Source organism: Elgaria multicarinata, chromosome 12 (assembly GCF_023053635.1).
Source record: "Elgaria multicarinata webbii isolate HBS135686 ecotype San Diego chromosome 12, rElgMul1.1.pri, whole genome shotgun sequence".
NCBI lineage: Eukaryota > Metazoa > Chordata > Lepidosauria > Squamata > Anguidae > Elgaria > Elgaria multicarinata.
Genome location: NC_086182.1, coordinates 34419596 through 34438478, shown reverse-complemented (window position 1 = coordinate 34438478; position 18883 = coordinate 34419596). Strand labels below are relative to the sequence as shown.

Here is an 18883-nt window from a genome sequence, read left to right as displayed (position 1 = left end):
TGTCCCACCCCATGTTTAGCCCTGTTTCCATTCTACACACACCTTTCTCTTTTCTCTTAGAGAAAGAGCGTTAAGATTGTAAGCACTTTGTGGCAGGGAACTTTGTAAAGCGGCATCTAAATTGATCGCAAACACACACACACACACACACACTCAGATACCATTTCAGATTGTACAATAACCCAGAAATGTTGTAGATTCAGTATTTATCAGCACAACAATATATAAACAAAAATGCCAACCATTTCCCCCTCAAGAACTCGGCGTGACTCACAAAAGTCAACAAAGTGATGCATTAAAGCAATGAAAACCTATGAGGAGTCTCTACCAAGTGAAAGTTGTTGTTGTTTTTACTGCGGTACCAGCTCCCCTATGTGAGTCTCTTTATGTTGCATTTGTCCTCTTTCCATCTTTGCTCTTTTTACCTAAATAGAAACTCATTTGGGGATTAATCTCCCAGCAATAGCAAATGAACAGAACTACTTTATCCAAAGGTGGGATTTAACAGTACTCAGGGGGGCACCTTGTCACTTAAACATCGCTTAAGCTGTCAAAACACTGCTTAGCCCTATTTCACAATTGTGTACGTTTAAAGCCACCCACTGCTCACATCTCTCCCCCCTGGCCTTCGATAAAAAAGAATGGTTATTTTGGTGTTGTATTGTGCTACTAGCCATCTTTTGCGATTCCCTCCATGGAGTCCCAAGGCCTTTCAAGCATTTTACTCACTTGAGAGACAGCACACACCGAGGGAGGGAGGGAGGGAGGGAGGGAGAAGCTGTAAATGAGTTCATTTTGCTCCAATTAAAAAACACACCACTGATTTCAGATAAGAAAAACTGGCTTTAGTTGTAAACAGAACTGAACCCACATTCATAAGCAATCCAGACCTGCTCCCTTATTCTGAGAGGAAGAGAAGCTGGTGTCAAGGTTAATCTCAAAACTAACCTCTGTTGTTTTGACCCCTTTCACAGTCACAATGTCATTAGATTCCTAACTTCCAAGAGATGAGCTTGCTTGATCAAAACAAAGCATATATATTTCTGCAAGACCATAGCTAAACTCCTCTTCCATCAGTTCTAATTCCAGTTGTGTCTGAGTTGCTAGAAATCTGTTATCCAAGCACTAACATGAAGACTGCACAAAACAAGTTTAACTATTAATTCTACACTTGAAATTTTGATTTTAGGTTCTTTCAAAAATTCTGGCAAAAACAAGTTACTATTTTAAAAAAACAACAACAACACACCTTTGCTGAACCCGACCTGCTAGATAACTCTTTTCTAAGAGCACACAGGGAACCAGGGCTTAGATCTGAGTTCTCCAGCAGCTCTTAACTGATGAGAAAGAAGAGGAGGCGTGCATGACACTCTGAGGCAGGTGCAGTGCTGGCATTATGTGCAAACCAGGACAGTAAAGTTAAATCTGCTAACTTCGATTGGCTTAGCATCCCTTCCTGATTTTGTGTGCGATGCATCCAAGATGTTGTTGTGTTAGGTGTAGCGCAGAGCTGACACCATCAACAACATCACATGGGTTGCCACGGCCAGTAGGGTTCAATGGCAACGTGGCCAAATAAGAGGAATGGCACAGAAGAAAAGGAACAGCATGGAGAAGAACTGTATGAAAAGAACTCAAATATGGTCACTACAGGTGTTTAAAATCTCCAGAAACAAACTCAGAATCACAGAGAACACCTTTTTTTTTTGACATTTGTGAAAAAGAATATGAAATAAGGCACGACGTTTTGGAATAGTCCTAAATTCCTCAGTGATAGGATCGGACTAGCATGGTCTTAAATTCTCCAGGGCTTAATTCCTCATTTTCAGCAAAGCAGCTGATGGCTGAATCTCCTCCTTTTAGTCCTGCTCCCAAGTATCCAAAATAGCCTCCCAGGCTTCATTTCCTAGAACCTGCTCATCTCCAACCCCCATATTTCAATGTTCCTCCTGCACCTGGTGACCACCTTATCCTTCTTCTGGTAAGTCCCTGAAATTTGGCTTTTGGCCTGCAGTAATTAGCAGCTAACTGGCCAAGCCATATTCTGCTGGTCAGTACAATAATCAATTTCAAAACAAGGCTAAGATTTATGCTTACTGAGGCCAGTGAAAGATCTCGCCTCCTATAAAACAGCAATTCCCTCTGGCATTTTCTAGTTTTATGTCTAATTTCAATTTCCCCCAAATAAAGTTAAATCCAGCTCCTTAATTTTACAGCCCTGCATTTACAAGCCCACTTGGAAAGCATCACCTGCCTAATTCAGCGGCTGAATGGAAGTGCAATTCATGTTGGGCTCCTCTCTTGATTAGTCCCCTTGCACATCTAGTCCCCTTGCACAAGCCTGCACCCACCCACCCACCCTTCTGTTCTTATTTTATTCCCATAGAGATAACTTGGCTACAATTATTTGTGCACTGGCAACTTCCCACCAGGATTATTGAAATGCATTATATGCAAGGCTGCCTCTGACGATGGCCTGGAAACTTCAGCTAGTGCAGAAGAGAGGGCATCTCCCAGTTGGGTGGTACATACATTTGATAAATAAATGCAATAAATTATCTGCAGAGGAAGTTCTAACATAATATCATATGAGGAGCCAAGGGATATTCTCCATCATCACTTTAAATAATCCTGCTGAACCTAATTTGGGAAAGGGTTCAGGGCCTTGGATAGCTCCTTTTAGAGTCCTGGCTGGTTCTGGTTGAAATCCAGAATGGATTCACAGCCCCACTGAAATTGGAGCCACCAGGCTTCACTGATGAGAGCCTCAAGAACCACTTTTGCCCAGTACAAAAGACATAGGCCATAGCTAGACCTAAGGTTTATCCCTGGATCGTCCAGGGGTCAAACCTGTTCATCTAGGTGACACACAGGGGATCCAGTGCTCAGGCAGGGGCGAACCCTGGATGATCCCAGGATAAACCTTAGGTCTAGCTGTGGCCATAGAATTAAGGAGTTCTGAGCCCAGGAATCAACTTTGAGGTCCAGAATTGAACAAAGCTCCTTCCACACGCAAAAATGTGTTGCTGCTTACACCAAGCTTTTTCTATTTGAGCCATATGATTCTGGGTGAAAGAGTCATTTTGTGGTTGAATTGTTGAACAGCTGGGACTCAGAAATCATTGCTAATTTATCTCAAATCACCCAGAGATCCACCAGTAGATCCAAATCTACCTTTTGCCTACCCCTGATGTCAGGCACTCAAGGTCTGCTTCAGAGACTGGAAAACATTAACTGTAACTTCTCAAACCAAATGGGTTAGAGATTTGCTGGTTTTTAAAAGTCAAACTCAAAACTTCACCAACTGGTGCAATACTGCTTAGTTTTCTTATTCTGCCATTTATTTATTTATTTACATTATATACCGCCCCATATCTGAAGCTCTCTGGGCGGTTTACAAAAGTTAAAAACAATGAACATTAAAAACAGTTTTACAAAAACTTAAAAGCATAAAAACAATATCTATTTAAAAACAATATTGGTTTAAAACAACTATTCTGGGGTCAATTAAAAATTCAGTTAACTGTTGTTAACTGCCTGAGAGAAGAGAAAAGTCTTAATTTTGGTGCCGAAAAGATCACAATGTTGGTGCCAGGCGAGCCTCATCGGTGAGATCATTCCATAATTGGGGGGCCACCACTGAGAAGGCCCTCTCCCTTGTTGCCATTCTCCAAGCTTCCCCATTATCACATGATCTTTCATACCACATTTATTAGATCACAGCAAGGTTGACAAGCATTGATAAACCATCAATTCCATCTTGGCCATGTTGGAAGAAAAGAATGGAGCCCACAAGGAGAAAATGGAGTCCTTCCTGCCGAAATTCAATGCTCATATCACACCGAGGCATCTTTATTCAACAATGAATTTGCAATCATGCTTCAGAGGAGGAAGGTAGGGGAAGAAAAAGGAAGCTTATTTGTAGCCCAAGTAATTTCTCTCCCTCGGGCCTCTCCAGAGATGGGACCCCTCCAATGCTGCCCATAATCAAGGCTTGCAAATGAACACTACAATTTATCTTTTCATCCTCTTTGCCGCCACACCCCAGTCAGCAATCGGCTCATCCAGTTGTACCTGATTAAAGCAATCAAACTCAACTCAATTAACGGCTGGGTGCCATGCTATTTTAAAAGTGATTTGGTTCCTGAGTTTTTCTATCCAGTTAAATGAAGGATCAAATTAACCAGAGATGCAATTAAGTGGCAGGCATCCAAGTGTATCTCCAGCAGGTGTACTCCATTCTTCCAGTGTGCAGTACCTGTGAGGTTGTGCGTGGACACAGGCATGTAAATAAGCCCTGCAACATTCATCACTGTGAGACTACAGACAGGGATAATGAACCCACAAATTAATATTGCTAGAGTGCAATCCTATGCATTTTTAGTCATGCTGGCTGAGGAATGTGGGAGTTGTAGGACTTTTGATTTTTGTCTAAACATGCATAGGATTGTGCCCTGAATGACTCACTAGGTTTACACATCCTGGAATCTTTCTGCTTTTAACAACTCCATAAGAACATAAGGATGTAAGAAGAGCCCTGATGCTGGATCCGTCCACGGTGCCATCTAGTGCAGCACTGTGTTCACATAGTGGCCAACCAGCCATTGGCCAGGGATCAACAAGGCAGGACATGGTGTAACAGCACCCTCCCACCCATGTTCCCCAGCAACTTGTGCACCCAGGCTTACTGCCTCGAATACTGGAGACAGCACACAACCATCAGGGCTAGTAGCCATGGATAGCCTTCACCTCCAGGAATTTATCCAACCCTCTTTTAAAGCCATCCAAATTGGTGACCATCACTATATCTTGTGGTAGTGAGTTCCATAATTTAACTCTGCTCTGTGTGAAGAAGGATTTCCTTTTATTTGTCCTGGATCTCCCACCAATCAGCTACATGGGATGACCTCGGGTTCTAGTATTTTGAGAGAGGGAGAAAAATGTCTCCCTATCTCCATGCCAAAGAGGATTTATAAACAGTATTTTGCTGTTATTGAACTGAGATGAATGCCATTAACATGAAGATTACTGCATGAGCATATGTTGTTTTATCAAGTCCCACTATCTTACTACAACTGGGTTTTTTATGTTTTAAATTGGCTTTTAAATTTTGTATGTTAAAGTTTTTATATTATGGGAGGGTTTAATGTTGTATTTTTGGGTTGTAATCTTTGTGAACCACCCAGAGAGCTTTGGGTATAGAAATAAAACGAAATCCTTAAAAAAGCAACTTACATTCAGCTTTGGCACAGATGAGGCAGGCAGTGGTGCAGTTAAAGAAATTCAGGATCCCGGCAACGGCCACACTGATGTCAGTGTTGCTGGGGTGAAGGTTCAAGGTTGTGAATCTCTGGAACTGGAGTTTGAGAAATTCTTCTGGAGCAACCTTGAAATGGGGGACCTGGAAGAGGGACAGAGGGAGGGAGAGAGAGAAATAAATAAATAACGAAAACATTTGGGGAAGACAGACAAGACTTTATTGATCACACAATGGCTGAGTTCAGATGACACACTAATCAATGGCTGCTTCCCATTCTGTTCCTATTACCCCATCCCACCCAGTTGATTAGTGTGTTGTCCGAACTGAACCAATGTTTCCCCTTAGGGTAAATCACACAGGTTTCTTTAATTGCCTGTTTTTGCATCGTAGAATCACAATGCAGAAGTAGTTGAGATGGCTAGCCTGCAGAATGTGGGGCTTCCTCATAGCAAGATCTGGAAAGTTTGGTTTGCAACACTCTCACACCTTTGTCTACATTCTCAAAAACTAGAAAAAGGAAAGGAAAAAACAACCAGAAAGCCATATAGCCTGCCAGCTGCATTTGCACTGTGTTACATTTGCAGAGAAAACCCTGCTCATATAAGTCTTGCTCTCCAGAGGGACCGTAGCCACGAGTCCTAATAATAGCTCATTTGCCATTAATAAATCAAAGTGGCAACAGGGGAGTTCAGTTGGTTCCCTGGGAAACCCACAACATCAAGCCCCGGGCGAGGGGACTGGAGCGGTTTCTTCAAAGCCTTCTTCCCCGTGCACATCTCAGGGACCCGGTGCCAGGGGACGGCTGCACGAAGCAGATCCAAAAGGATGACATGGTTCAAGGGCTTTGTGAAATGAGGGGGGAAAGGAAACTTTCTTCTTATACTTATACATTTTTTATTTATTTTTGGCAAAGCGAATGATTTGGAAGGAACATAAGAACACGGCAAAGGGAAACATCTGGTTATGCTACGTTAAGAGAAATGCCAAGCGCTCTTTGCTTCCATTACCGGAGTTTCCGGAAGCGATTGCCCCATGCCTGCAATCCCGTTTCTCTTGTGGGAAAGGCTGTTAGCCAGCTGCGATGGCTGCTTTATTGGCGGCATAAGCAGTTTAGTTGGTAATAGAAAAGTTAAAGAGCGATAAGCTGCTCTCGGCCTCCACTTCACTCCAAAGCCCTCAGCCCAAGCGGGTTTAAGAGGGACGGAGGCAGGCTGTGCACCTCCAGGCAGCTTCCTTCAACTCAAGCAGATGGAGCACCCACAAGATGGTCTTGTTGATCATTCAGCAATGACAGATGGAATCTGAGCCTTGCAGCAAACATGGTGCATGGGGCGGAGGACCTTGTAGAGGGAGGACTCGGGGTCAAACGCCCGGCGGCTCCGCCACGGAACTTAGAGCGACCTTGAGCAATCCTTGCTACGTCTCTCTGCCTCACCTCTGAACCTGTATGACAACTCTGCTGCCTTTCTCTCACAGAACATCTGACCTCTGCCAGGAGAGGAAAGCACTGGGCTGTTTGCTTCCCAAAACAACAACAACAATCTCTGCAAAGGCATGTAGCGCTTTTGTCTGTAAAAACAAAAATGGATTCTGTTGGTACCGTTGAAGACTAACAAAGTTATGTTGGCATAAGCTTTCATGGCCTAGAGTCCACTTCAGCAGAAGCATGGAAGACTGTATTAAGTTTGTGTGTGTATCTTCATCAAGGGGGGGGGAATCTGAGGTGTGGGGGTGGGAATCTGGACTTCCTGGAGTAGCACTTGGGCTCTCTGAGGTTTCCCTTACGGTCACACTTCCTTCCTCTGTTCCCAAACCACTGATTGTTTGGTGGGTTTCCAGGTTTTGTGCAGTTTTTTCCCCATTCTAAAAGGTTGAAATACAACTGTTAAGGCTTTTGTTACTGACAGGAACAGATTTAAGCTACAATATGTGGGTATTTTTTTGGTATTCTTGGAATTTTTTGCCCCACTCCTTTTGCCCTGCCACCTTTGCCTTCCTTGCTTTATTCATATTCTCTCTCTCTCTCTCTCTCTCTCTCTCTCTCTCTCTCTCACACACACACACACACACAGAGAGAGAGAGAGAGAGAAGAAATTGTGAACAATTGAATAATTGGTTATGAAAAAATAGATCTGTGACAGATATCACAACCCTAGATTTGCTATGTTAATTATCACCTGTAGTAGTGGCACAGGGACCATTGTCCCTATTCAAACCTACTGGCAGAATAAAATTCCTTGATCAGAAGTTCTTTTGCACTTTCGCATGGCATGAAACCTTGCGCTCCCCAAAGGCCAATATGGCAGCTCTTGGGATTTTTATTTTCTTTTGCAAAATGCACAACAGAAAATGCAGAGCAAGAGTTCAATAAGGTGATCGACAAGCTGACCCATTTCAGACAGGCAGAAATTCGCAAGTAGAGAGCTCCGGCTATTGGGCAGTATAGAAATGTCATAAATAAATAAATAAATAAAATAAATAAAGTATCCTAGGCATGGCCACTGTCTTCATGCTCTAGACCTCTTTGGCTCCTAATTGCTGAAGCCCATGCCTATTCTGCTCATTCCTCTTGGTTGCTCCCCTGTCCTCTGACCCTACGAGGAAAGAACGTCCTTGTCAGCACAAGCACAGACCTTTCCCATAAAATACTCCCCTCCCTTCATTGCAGGTAATCACCTTCCAGGCAACCATTGCAGCCTGCACAAGACAGTGAGGGACTGGCCCAGGTACATTGCTTTGTGCATCTGGAGTGCGGGAGATCAGATGTGCTGAAACACTGTCACCCAGTCCCGAAATCTGAGCCACCTGGTTGGACTCGATGGCCTTATAGGCCTCTTCCGACTCTACTATTCTATGAATCTATGATACCCTTCCTACGAGAGAAAAAGCTAGCTGGCTTGCTGGCAAAAGAGTGAGAACGCTTGAGATGGAACAAATGAAAAATAGCTAAGATCAATGGACTGCAATGAAGTAAATTAGGATGAATATAAGGAAGAGTTCCTAATGACGGGTGATCTGACACTGAAGAATGTTCTCAGTCTGAACTTGGGCAGGCGGACAAGCGCACTGCATGCAAGAGAAGTAGATTCAGCCAGAGAAGGAAGACAAAAAGCTGAGGGTCATGCATTCTGGCAACACTTGGGATGGGAGCCAGGGAATGGTGGGGGATGGAGGCCCCCCGGGGTCAATAGGCTGCCTGCTTGTTACTTCTGTTGAGAGCAACATAACCATCATGCAGGCCTTCAAATGTGAAGGTTATCCATAACTCATCTGGTACAGGCCCTTGGCTAGTTAGCTACACAGCAAACAGTACCACAATAGATACCTGGAACATGCAGAAAAGAGTTGGTTCCTTTCAATCCCATTGAGTTCTATGGAATGAAGTACAATGACTGTCAGGTGGAACATAGTCTAGGGGAGGTAAAACCCGTTCCACGCTATTAGATCTGGGGTGAGTGACACACGGTCCATGTGCATCCCACCTCACCCATTGGTAGAGACGGATAAACTTACCCCAAGAGAATCTGTGAGCTCAGACAAGAGTTCCCCTTTAATATGAAACCCCATTCTGTATGGATGAGTTTTTGCGCACTCTCAACATCAAAGTGTTGTAGTTTTGAATCGCGTAGCATGGCATGAAGTCATGCATCAGCACATTATGCGACCCCTTTCTGATTGGTTATTTTCGTGTGGCCTAGCTCTGTGATGTCATGTGCTTCGGCAGAGAGCTTCGGCTATGGGGCGGTATATAAATGTAATAAATAATAATAATACTGTGATGTGTACTTGCCATTGTTAATCTGTGCTATGAAGATGGAACCTGCATAGTCCTCCTCTTTGGGGCAAGAACTGTGTTGGTGGCAGGGATGACAAGGATGGAAGTAGCTAATGGGACTACTTTAAGTAAGGTCGTTTCTTGTCTGGGGGGGGAGAGGGGGGCTCTCGGTGGTAGTGTAATTGAAAACCTAAAGTGGGGGGAAACCTGTGTACTATTTTACTGCACCTGCTCCAAACCTTGCGATAAATTCCAAACTTAAGAGTGAATTCATAGTACATTGATCCAGGCTCACTACAGAGATGAGCATTACGAACGGACAAGTTTTGACCAACAAACTGACTAATTGGGAAATTCAGTGGCATCACTAATAGTTTGTGTAGCCCCCACATGCTCTCCCCTCCACCCAAGTGATGGTGTGTGTGAGTGAGTGATGTGTGTGTAGGGATATGCACAGTGTGCAGACTTGAGTGAGTGTGCAGGCGGCCACTGACCATCCACCCAACATCTTTGACCCAGTGGAAGTTGGGTAAGAACTTACACCAGAAGCACAACATCCACTGAAAGGAAAATGGCAAAGGAGGGGGAGGGTGCTCAGAGACCCCATTGCACCCACCCGTAGACCCTGCAATAGACTATTGCTGGCAAGGAAGCATTTCCCAAAGGAATAACTTCCCCTTCCCTCCGAAGGGAAGTCCTACCTAATTTTATTCCGGTGCATTTCCCGCCAAAGAAGCAAACAACCCAGAAATTCTGTTATACATAGAATTTACTGGAGATTGTAAAGCCCAAAATAGACTGTATAACAGAGCAAAACCATAAGAAATATACATATAATGCAACAGAAGAGGAATAAAACATTACAATTTCAAAGACCTGTGAGATGCCATCACAGATTTCAGTGAAGGCATAAAGAAAATCATGAAATAATAAAATTTTAATGCATTTCCTATTTCAGTGGCTTAAAAACAGCTATTGCACACAATATGGGATTGCTGAGAAAGGAATCAGAATGCAAATTTAGGAAGCATGGAGTATATTTGCACCCCAAATCCCACCAAAGTCCAGGTGGCTCTCTTGGGGCAAGGCCAATGGCCATCATCCCATGGTCTAGGATAATGGGGCTGGTGATCTCTTCCCTATGCCCTGGGTATCAAATGCTTTTAAAGGCCCAACCTATGGACTGATCTCATAAGTTCTGAACTTTGGAAAGCCCCTTTGCTGGCCCAAGGATGTGACAAATCCATAATAAGAGGTTCTATCGTTTGGCATCCTCTCTGTGGTGATGGACGGGGGTTAGGTTAGGTAGGACGTCCTTAGGTAAGCATACGACACTGAGTTGGACCATTGGTCCTCCTAGGCTGGTAACATCTACAGTGTCTGGAAAGAACTCCCCAGGGTCTTGAACCCATGTCTTTCCCAGCCCTGCTACCAGAGGCTCTTTAAGCAAAGATGCCTGAGATTGAACCAGGGGTCCTCTGCATGCAAAGCATGCATTCCACCACAAATCCACACTCAGTTCCCAAATTTGGTCTAGTCTTCAAGAACAGAGAGCAAAACAGTCTGCAAATATGGTCGGCCACTACAATATCTGCTTCACACCATTATAAGAACAGGGATCTTGCTAGTCCCTCATAGGGAGCAAGCAGTAAAATGGAGGCAGCAAGGTGAAAGGGGTAAAGGAGGCCTCTGGTGGATATACCACTATGAATTTATTGATGATTTGGATGAGGAGGTGCAGGGAATGCTTATCAAATGTGCAGATGACACAAAATTGGGTTGGATAGCTAATACCCTGGAAGACAGAAACAAACTTCAAAGTGATCTTGATAGGCTGGAGTGCTGGGCTGAAAACAACAGGATGAAATTTAATAGGGATAAATGCCAAGTTCTACATTTAGGAAATAGAAACCAAAGGCACAGTTACAAGATGGGGGATACTTGGCTCAGAAATACTACAAATGAGAAGGATCTCAGAATTGTTGTAGATCACAAGCTGAATATGAGCCAACAGTGCGATATGGCTGCAAGAAAGGCAAATGCTATTTTGGGCTTCATTAATAGAAGTACACCTTCCAAATCACATGAGGTACTGGTTCCTCTCTATTCGGCCCTGGTTAGACCTCATCTAGAGTATTGCGTCCAGTTCTGGGCTCCACAGTTCAAGAAGGACGCAGACAAGCTGCAGCGTGTTCCGAGGAGGGCAACCAGGATGATCAGGGGTCTGGAAACAAAGCCCTATGAAGAGAGACTGAAAGAACTGGGCATGTTTAGCCTGGAGAAGAGGAGATTGAGGGGAGACATGATAGCACTCTTCAAAGACTTAACAGGTTGTCACACAGAGGAGGGCCAGGATCTCTTCTCGATCCTCCCTGAGTGCAGGACACGGAATAACAGGCTCAAGTTAAAGGAAGCCAGATTTCAGCTGGACATCAGGAAAAACTTCCTGACTGTTAGAGCAGTACGACAATGGAATCAGTGACCTAGGGAGGTGGTGGGCTCTCCCACACTAGAGGCCTTCAAGAGGCAGCTGGACAAGCATCTGTCAGGGATGCTTTAGGGTGGATTCCTGCATTGAGCAGGGGGTTGGACTCGATGGCCCTTCCAACTCTGCTTTTCTATGATTCTATGAAAGTGGTGGGATTCTTTCCTAGCCCTACCTAGAGAAGCTGGGGATTGAACCAGCGATCTTCTGCACACAAAGCAGGTGCTCTTACCACTGAGCTACAGCTCCCAACCAAGACGGGGAAGACTTCAAGCGTATCTTTAGGGTAGGGATGCATGGATATTGTCAAATCCATTCCATTTCAGTTACATGGATTTTCAGGCATCTTTCTCTGTGTCATCTGCTCACTGATGGAATCAGATTGTTTTCAGAGACGTATGAGGTTTTTGCTCCACTTGCACAAACATACATTTTAATGCAACGTGAACGTGCAGGACCCCCACCCAAAGTTTTTTAAAAAATGGCCTGCAAGGCTGCCAAATCCGTGCAACTTAGAAAAAGTGGGTCCTCTCAGGATTCCACAAGTTGGATTCATAGAAACTGGAACTCATTTGAATCCATTGCAGTTTTCTCCAACATCCGTACTTTAAGGCCATAAAGGTATAGAAACGGCCCTTTTAGAAGTACAAAAGCAGGGAAGTCAAGTTCTGTAAGTACACTTTGCCCTTTATCTCTGCTCCTGCGGCACCCACCCTGCCCTGCCTGGATTTGGCCAGGATTTTATTTGAGACACAACTCAAAAAACTTTGTGAAAATGCTTGCCCCTAGAAAGATTTCTGTGACTCATGCAGTCTGACGGCAGAGAATGGCTGCAATTCATCTGTGAATGCCTCCTATTGACTTGTTGACTTTCAATCACTCCAGTAGCTTGGTGGCCAGGGACATGCTGGAGAGTCCACTAAATGGCAGGAAGACGCTGCTAGGGTTTAAGCGGATGAATTACAAGAGCTCCGTCCTGTTCCCTGGGAATGGAGGCAGATCAGCATGAGGCAGTGCAGGGGCTTATGAAATATTAAGCCAGGTGCACCATTTGGAATCAGATCAGATGGCTTTTGCATTGAAAGTAAAACACCTAGCAAAGGGAGTGTGGGGTTCTGGTGTTTGTGTGCAGGTGGGCATGTCACGTACAAGCGAATGGCATCACTGGGAGATCAGGCATGGGTTTATTTTTACCACACAGTGACAACTTTCATCGGAGGTTTTTGCAAACATTTTCATTATATTTGATGGATCACATCAAAGTATTTAAATCTGCAAAGTCAATTCAGAGAGAAAGAAGAGAATAGTTCCATCTTGCATAGTAGTCTATTCTAGCAATGGCTTTGGCTGGTTTTTCCCCCTGTCACCTCCTATTAGATCCTATTAAGCGCTGCAGACAACAGATATTGAAGCCGACAATGTATACGTGCCAAGCATGTGTTTTACCACTGAGCCATGGCATCTCTCCGTGGCCACAGCTAGACCTAAGGTTTATCCTGGGATCATCCAGGGTTCGCCCCTGCCTGAGCACTGGATCCCCTGTGTGTCACCTAGATGAACAGGTTTGACCCCTGGATGATCCAGGAATAAACCTTAGGTCTAGCTATGGCCCTCATCTCTACCTCCTTGGTCAGAAAGATGAAAAAGTAGGGTGGCCATTCACGCATGGCCCAAAAAGAGGAAATGCATCACCAAAAAGAAAGATAAAAGAGGACCGCAATTTGGATAAAGACTGCGCACACTAATTTATATGTATAGATGGAAATTTAGACATAATTGTTATACTTTAACGAGAGAGACATCTCATCATAAGTGTGGAAGGCTGTGACCACGTGTCCCGTGTGCCTGCTTAGTCTTCTGCCCAGGTGCTAACTGTTAATGGTCAACTTCAAGGCCCCTGCTACTCACCCTTCTTAACGTCCTTTATCTTTGAACTGGACTTGGACGGGACAGCCCTTCAGGTTGGGGATGCCTTCAAACAGAGGACTGGCAGCCCTGCAAGTAGACCACTGTCCCTCTGTCTAGAAGGGTACACGGCCACTCTACTGGAAAGCTTAGTTCCTAGACTGCCGTATCGAGAGCAAGATCCGTTCCACTCACCTCTTTCTCCCCACAGATATTGCTGATGATGGAGCTGGATGCAGGACTTGAAGACGGTCCCAGGACAGCAACTACCCCTTTTGGAAGGATCTGGCACACTGGTGATCCCCATGGAGAGAGTCAGCCAAGAGGAGAGGAAAGAAGAGTTACTGGGATTCTCAGGGAAAAGGATGAGTAGGGATGCAAGAACTGAATGGCTGGATTTGGCCAAGGGCTCATGGTCTTGCATTCCGTTTCCAAGAGGGGCCTATTAGGTGCCTCTGGGAAGCTCATAAGCAAGTCATGACGGTGATGGCCTCACCCTGTTGGTCAACAACACTTGTGTTAATTGCATGTTTACTTCCAAAGAGCTCAAGGTGGTACACATTGTTCGTCCTCCTCCGTTTTATCCTCACAACAATTCTATAAGGTAGGCTAGGCTGAGAGATAGGTGCTATGTAAGGTCCTTGAATGAGATCCATGACTGAGTGGGGATTTGAACCTGGGTCACCCCATTTCCAATCCATCTTTCTAACCGCTACACCACATTGGCTCTCAGCCTTTGAACATAGAGCTACCCTATAATGGTTTCCAACCCTTGACCATATTATCCAGTAAAGTCTATCTGATTGGCATCAGCCACAGGGATACACACACACACACACACACACACACACACACACACACACACACTCACACTCTCTTCTGACCTGAGACCATTTATGGATTGGTTTACAGATAGGACCTGGGACCTTCTACATGCAAATCATGTGCTCTAGCACATTCACTCCATTTTATCCTCACAACAACTTTGAGAGGTAGGTTAGGCTGAGAAATAGTTGCTCTAATCATTCCATGAGCTTCAAGGCTAAGTGAGGATTTGAACTGGTATCTCCCTGTCCTAAGTCCTGAAGTTATACACTGAAGGGGGGAAGCTTTGTTATCTGATGCGAAATAATGTATGTACGTGGAATTTGTTACTCATATTCTCTCTCTCTCTCTCTCTCTCTCTCTCTCTCTCTCTCTCTCTCTCTCTTATCTCTCTCTCTCTCTCTCTTCCTCCTCCTGCCAACCCCCTCTCTCCCCACCCAGAGCTTTCTGGACTCATCCTGCAGTGCTGAAGGCTACACTCATTGCCATTAATGGGAGATATTAAATGAGGAAATGACCCAGGTTAAAGCAACATACTCTGCATGACAAACCTGCATACATTTTCCCTCCCGTCATTTTCAGAGCCAAGTAATAACAATCTGATTTAAATTATTTTAATCTTGGTTTCTCTTTATTGTACATTCTGTTCTTCTGCCTTCAGCCAACTACAGACACTCTGAAGTGATACAAACTTTTGCCACATGTGACGTGCAAAAGCTAGCTCCCTCACTTGCTGGGCTATTTTTCTTATTCTGATAAGTTGTAAGAAGGATATGAATTGATAAGGAAGACATTGGGAACAGACGTGGGAAAGTAAAATGGTAGTTAATCACCCCCTAAAATATGGGACAATTTTAGCAGGGGTGGACAAATTTGTCAATTTTGGTTTCTCTCAGTTTCTCATTTTCCAATCTTAAATTTGGTTTCTGCTGAACTTTAAATGAAAATTTGCATGTATTTTTGTGCAAATCTCCCTTCATATACACCTTCTTTACAAGCAATGTCCTGAATATAATGAATTTTAAATGTTATTTTCACTAATATATCCATTTTTGGGCACATTTCCCTAACAAATATGTTTTTGTATACTTTTTTTTTTTTTAACTGGGCACCTCCCTAGCAGAGTTCAAAGAAATGTGTATTTCAAAGGATAATTGAGCTTTGGTTTGTGTATTGATTCAAAAGTGCACAATTAGATAAGTTTGCATTAAAATGCAAACCAAACTAATTTCTCCTCCATCTCTATCTACAGTTACACATCCCTTCATGCCATTTATTATAAATTCATGGAATTTATATTCCATTCCACCTTTTGCTGAGGGCGGCCTCAGGGTGACCTACAAAATAAAAGGGAATAAAATACAATAAAAAGACAATATCAAAACACTAAAGCAAAATGGAAAGCAGAAGACTTTTTTTAAAAAAATCAACAGGTAGAAGCAAATGAAAGGGATCTTAAATACAATTCTAAACAAAAGAAAGTAGGGTGGACTTCGGATGGCACCTAAAAGATCAGGGATCTTTTAAGAGATCTGGGATCTGCCTTCTGCAAGAGGAAGGGGGCTTCCATGAGAGCAAGCACGCGGCTTGTGTAAAGCCCCAACACTTGACTTTTGGGGATCCCACACACACCACAGCTCACCCCATTCATCAGGGTCTCCTCATTCTATGCATATTATTTTCAGGGGTCTGGAAGGGTTGCCATGGGAAGCAGAAGGCGGAGAAGGCCACATCCACAGTGCAGTTGAACCTGTGTAAGACTGGAACTAACCTAAGAAGTTGTTGGCAGCCAATAGGGTCTTGGGAGAGGGTTTCATAATTTGGGTGCCACCCTAGAAAAGCCCCTCTCTTTCCATTCACCACTTCCCTTAGCTCAGAAAACAAGGGCACAGGAATAAAGGCCTCTGATGAATATTTTAATTGGCAAGCCAGTTCATATGGGAGAAAGGGGTCCTTGACATCTATAGTAGGGTAACTCCGATTTTGCCATGGAGTTGCCCAGCAGGAGAATATCCAATATTTTTGAAGGAGAAAACAACCACCTTACCTATGAATGAAAATGAGCACCTTGGCTCATTTTTCATATATTAATTCACTGCAAACACCTCACTAAATACTCCCATTATCTGTTTCTGGCATTCTCCAGTATGGAATATGAATGGTGATTTGTGAGGATGTGTGAAAATGGCCTCTCTTTTTTATTTTGGTTCCTTCTGCTACAGTCGTCCAAATTCCATTTTTGTTTTTGTTTTTTACAGGGAAGGTCTGTGAGCAGGAGCAGAGGACAAAGGTGCATCCCTGCACCAGCTGTCCTAACACAATCTTTCTTAAGAATATAACAATGTAAGAAGCACCATGCTTGATCAGACCAAAGGTTCATCTTGTCCTGCATCCTGTTCATGCAATGGCTAACCAGATGCACGTGGGAAGTCTACAAACAGGACATGAGGTGCAGCAGCACCCTCTCAGTCATCTTCTCCAACAACTGGTGTATATCACCCTACTGCCCCTGGTACTGGAGGCAGCATAGAGCCATGCAAGCTAGTAGGCATTGATACTAGCCTTCTCCTCCATCAAATTGTCTAATCCCCGTTTACAGCCATCCAACTTGGTGGCCATGCACACGTATTTCTCCATGAGATCCCTACCAACACCACTGACACCCAGAGAAAAGAGCAGAGTGAGTGAGGGATGCAACCCCTCACTACTTTAGAAGTGGGAGAGACGGGTTTTATTTATCATTTATTATTACATTTATATCCTAGCATTTCCCCTCTCACAAGGAACCCAAGTTGACTTCCATGTTCTTCTTCCTTTCTATTTTATCCTTACAACAACGTTGTGAGGTAAACTAGGCTGAGGGTCAGTGGCTGGCCCAAAGTCACCCAGCGAGGTTATCCATGCTCTGATAACCTCTCATTTGGATTACTGCAATGCATTATACATGGGGCTGCCTTTGAAAACGGTCCGGAAACTTCAGCTGGTACAAAACAGGGCAGCCCGCCTACTAACAGGGACTGGCCGACGAGACCACATCACGCCAGTCCTTTTCCAGCTTCATTGGCTGCCAGTCCAGGTCCAGGCCCAATTCAAAGTGCTGGTACTAACATTCAAAGCCATAAACAGCTTGGGGCCAGGTTATTTGAAGGAACGCCTCCTCCCATATGTACCTGCCTGGACCTTAAGGTCATCCACAGGGGTCCTTCTCCATGAGCCCCTGCCAAAGGAAGTGAGGCAGGTGGCTCCCAGGAGGAGGGCCTTCTCTGCTGTGGCACCCCGGCTGTGGAATGAGCTCCCTAAGGAGGTTCGCTTGGCACCTACGTTATATGCTTTTAGACGCCAGGTGAAGACCTTTTTATTCTCCCAGCATTTTAACAGTCTATAAATGAATTTTAACTTTGCTGTTTTAAATTTGTATTTTAAATTTGTATTTTTGCATTGCTGCTGTTTTTATCTTGGTTGTGCTTTTATATTGTATTTTATATTATGGTTTTATACTGTTGTTTTGTTTTGAATTGTCTTAAATTTGTAAACCACCGAGAGAGCTTCGGCTATTGGGCGGAATGCAATAAATAAATAAATAAAATAAAATAAATATGGCAGAGTGGGGTCTAGAACCCAGATCTCCAGAGTCTCAAACCAAAACTCTAACCACTACACCACACTGGCTCTCTGGGGTAGCAGGAGGAAGTGGTGGAGCAATGAAGGAGTGGCAGCCATACCCGTTGTTAAGCTTGAGATCTCGGCAGGAAGAGAAACATGTGGACCATCTCTTTAAATAACTGACCCTACTGCATCATAGCAGTCTTCTATCTATTCCTCACAGCTGTCCACACCTCTTCATGAAAGAAGAAGAAATCCAGAATGGAAACAAAAGTAATAAAGTTGGACTAGTTTATCTGGGGATATGGTGTCTTCGGTGTCATTTCGAATCCCTTTGAAAAAGTTACTGCAGTCTCGACATACATTATTGAGAAATCACTGAAGAAAAAGGCTACGGTCTGTGTTGTCAAGAGACTTGGACATTACCATAATGGTTACTTTCAGCCTTTAAAAAAAAATTCATGAATGTATAATGTAATGCTATGAGGATGGTGCAGGGAGCCAAGACTCTGGAGAATTAGTCTCAATTCTGCCGATTAAGTCATCCTGCCGTCTCTGTCCTTTCTCATAATAGGGATGATAACAACTCTCTAACTGAGAAATCATACCATTTGTAGACTTTTGGACCGAATCCCTCCCTTTATGAAGACAGATACCAAGAGAATACGATGAGGACAGTTTAAGAAATTTTCCCTATCTTGATGCCCTTTCAGATGTTTTGGATTACAACTCCCAGCATTCCTGGCCATTGGCCATGCTGGCTGGGGCTGATGGGAGTTGATGTCCAACAACAGCTGGAAAGTACCAGGTTGGGAAGGCTGGTTTAAGAAATTACTCCAGAGCATTCATTTTATTTCAACCAACATTTTATTTCTCCCAACCTTGGTCATTTTCAAATGGTGATATGGGAAATGTTGACATGGCCGGGACACACTGCACATTCCCTGCGTCTGAAAAATGGACAAAGGTCATATCACTGTTGTGCATGTGCCATGGCTGCATATAAAGATGGCGCCTGTGTCATCTGTGT

The 18883-nt window shown here is 43.9% G+C and overlaps 1 protein-coding gene across 1 annotated transcript in view; it reads right to left on the bottom strand.

Annotated features, from left to right (window-relative positions):
* The window catches only part of GRIK4 (glutamate ionotropic receptor kainate type subunit 4), a 261624-nt gene that overhangs the window by 124479 nt on the left and 118262 nt on the right, over positions 1-18883 (bottom strand). The window contains exons 3-4 of the mRNA XM_063138998.1: positions 13621-13718; positions 5236-5401 (exon numbers count right to left, since the gene is read on the bottom strand). Of these exons, the coding sequence (XP_062995068.1) occupies positions 5236-5401; positions 13621-13718 (264 nt within the window). The remainder of the gene's footprint in view (positions 1-5235; positions 5402-13620; positions 13719-18883) is intronic.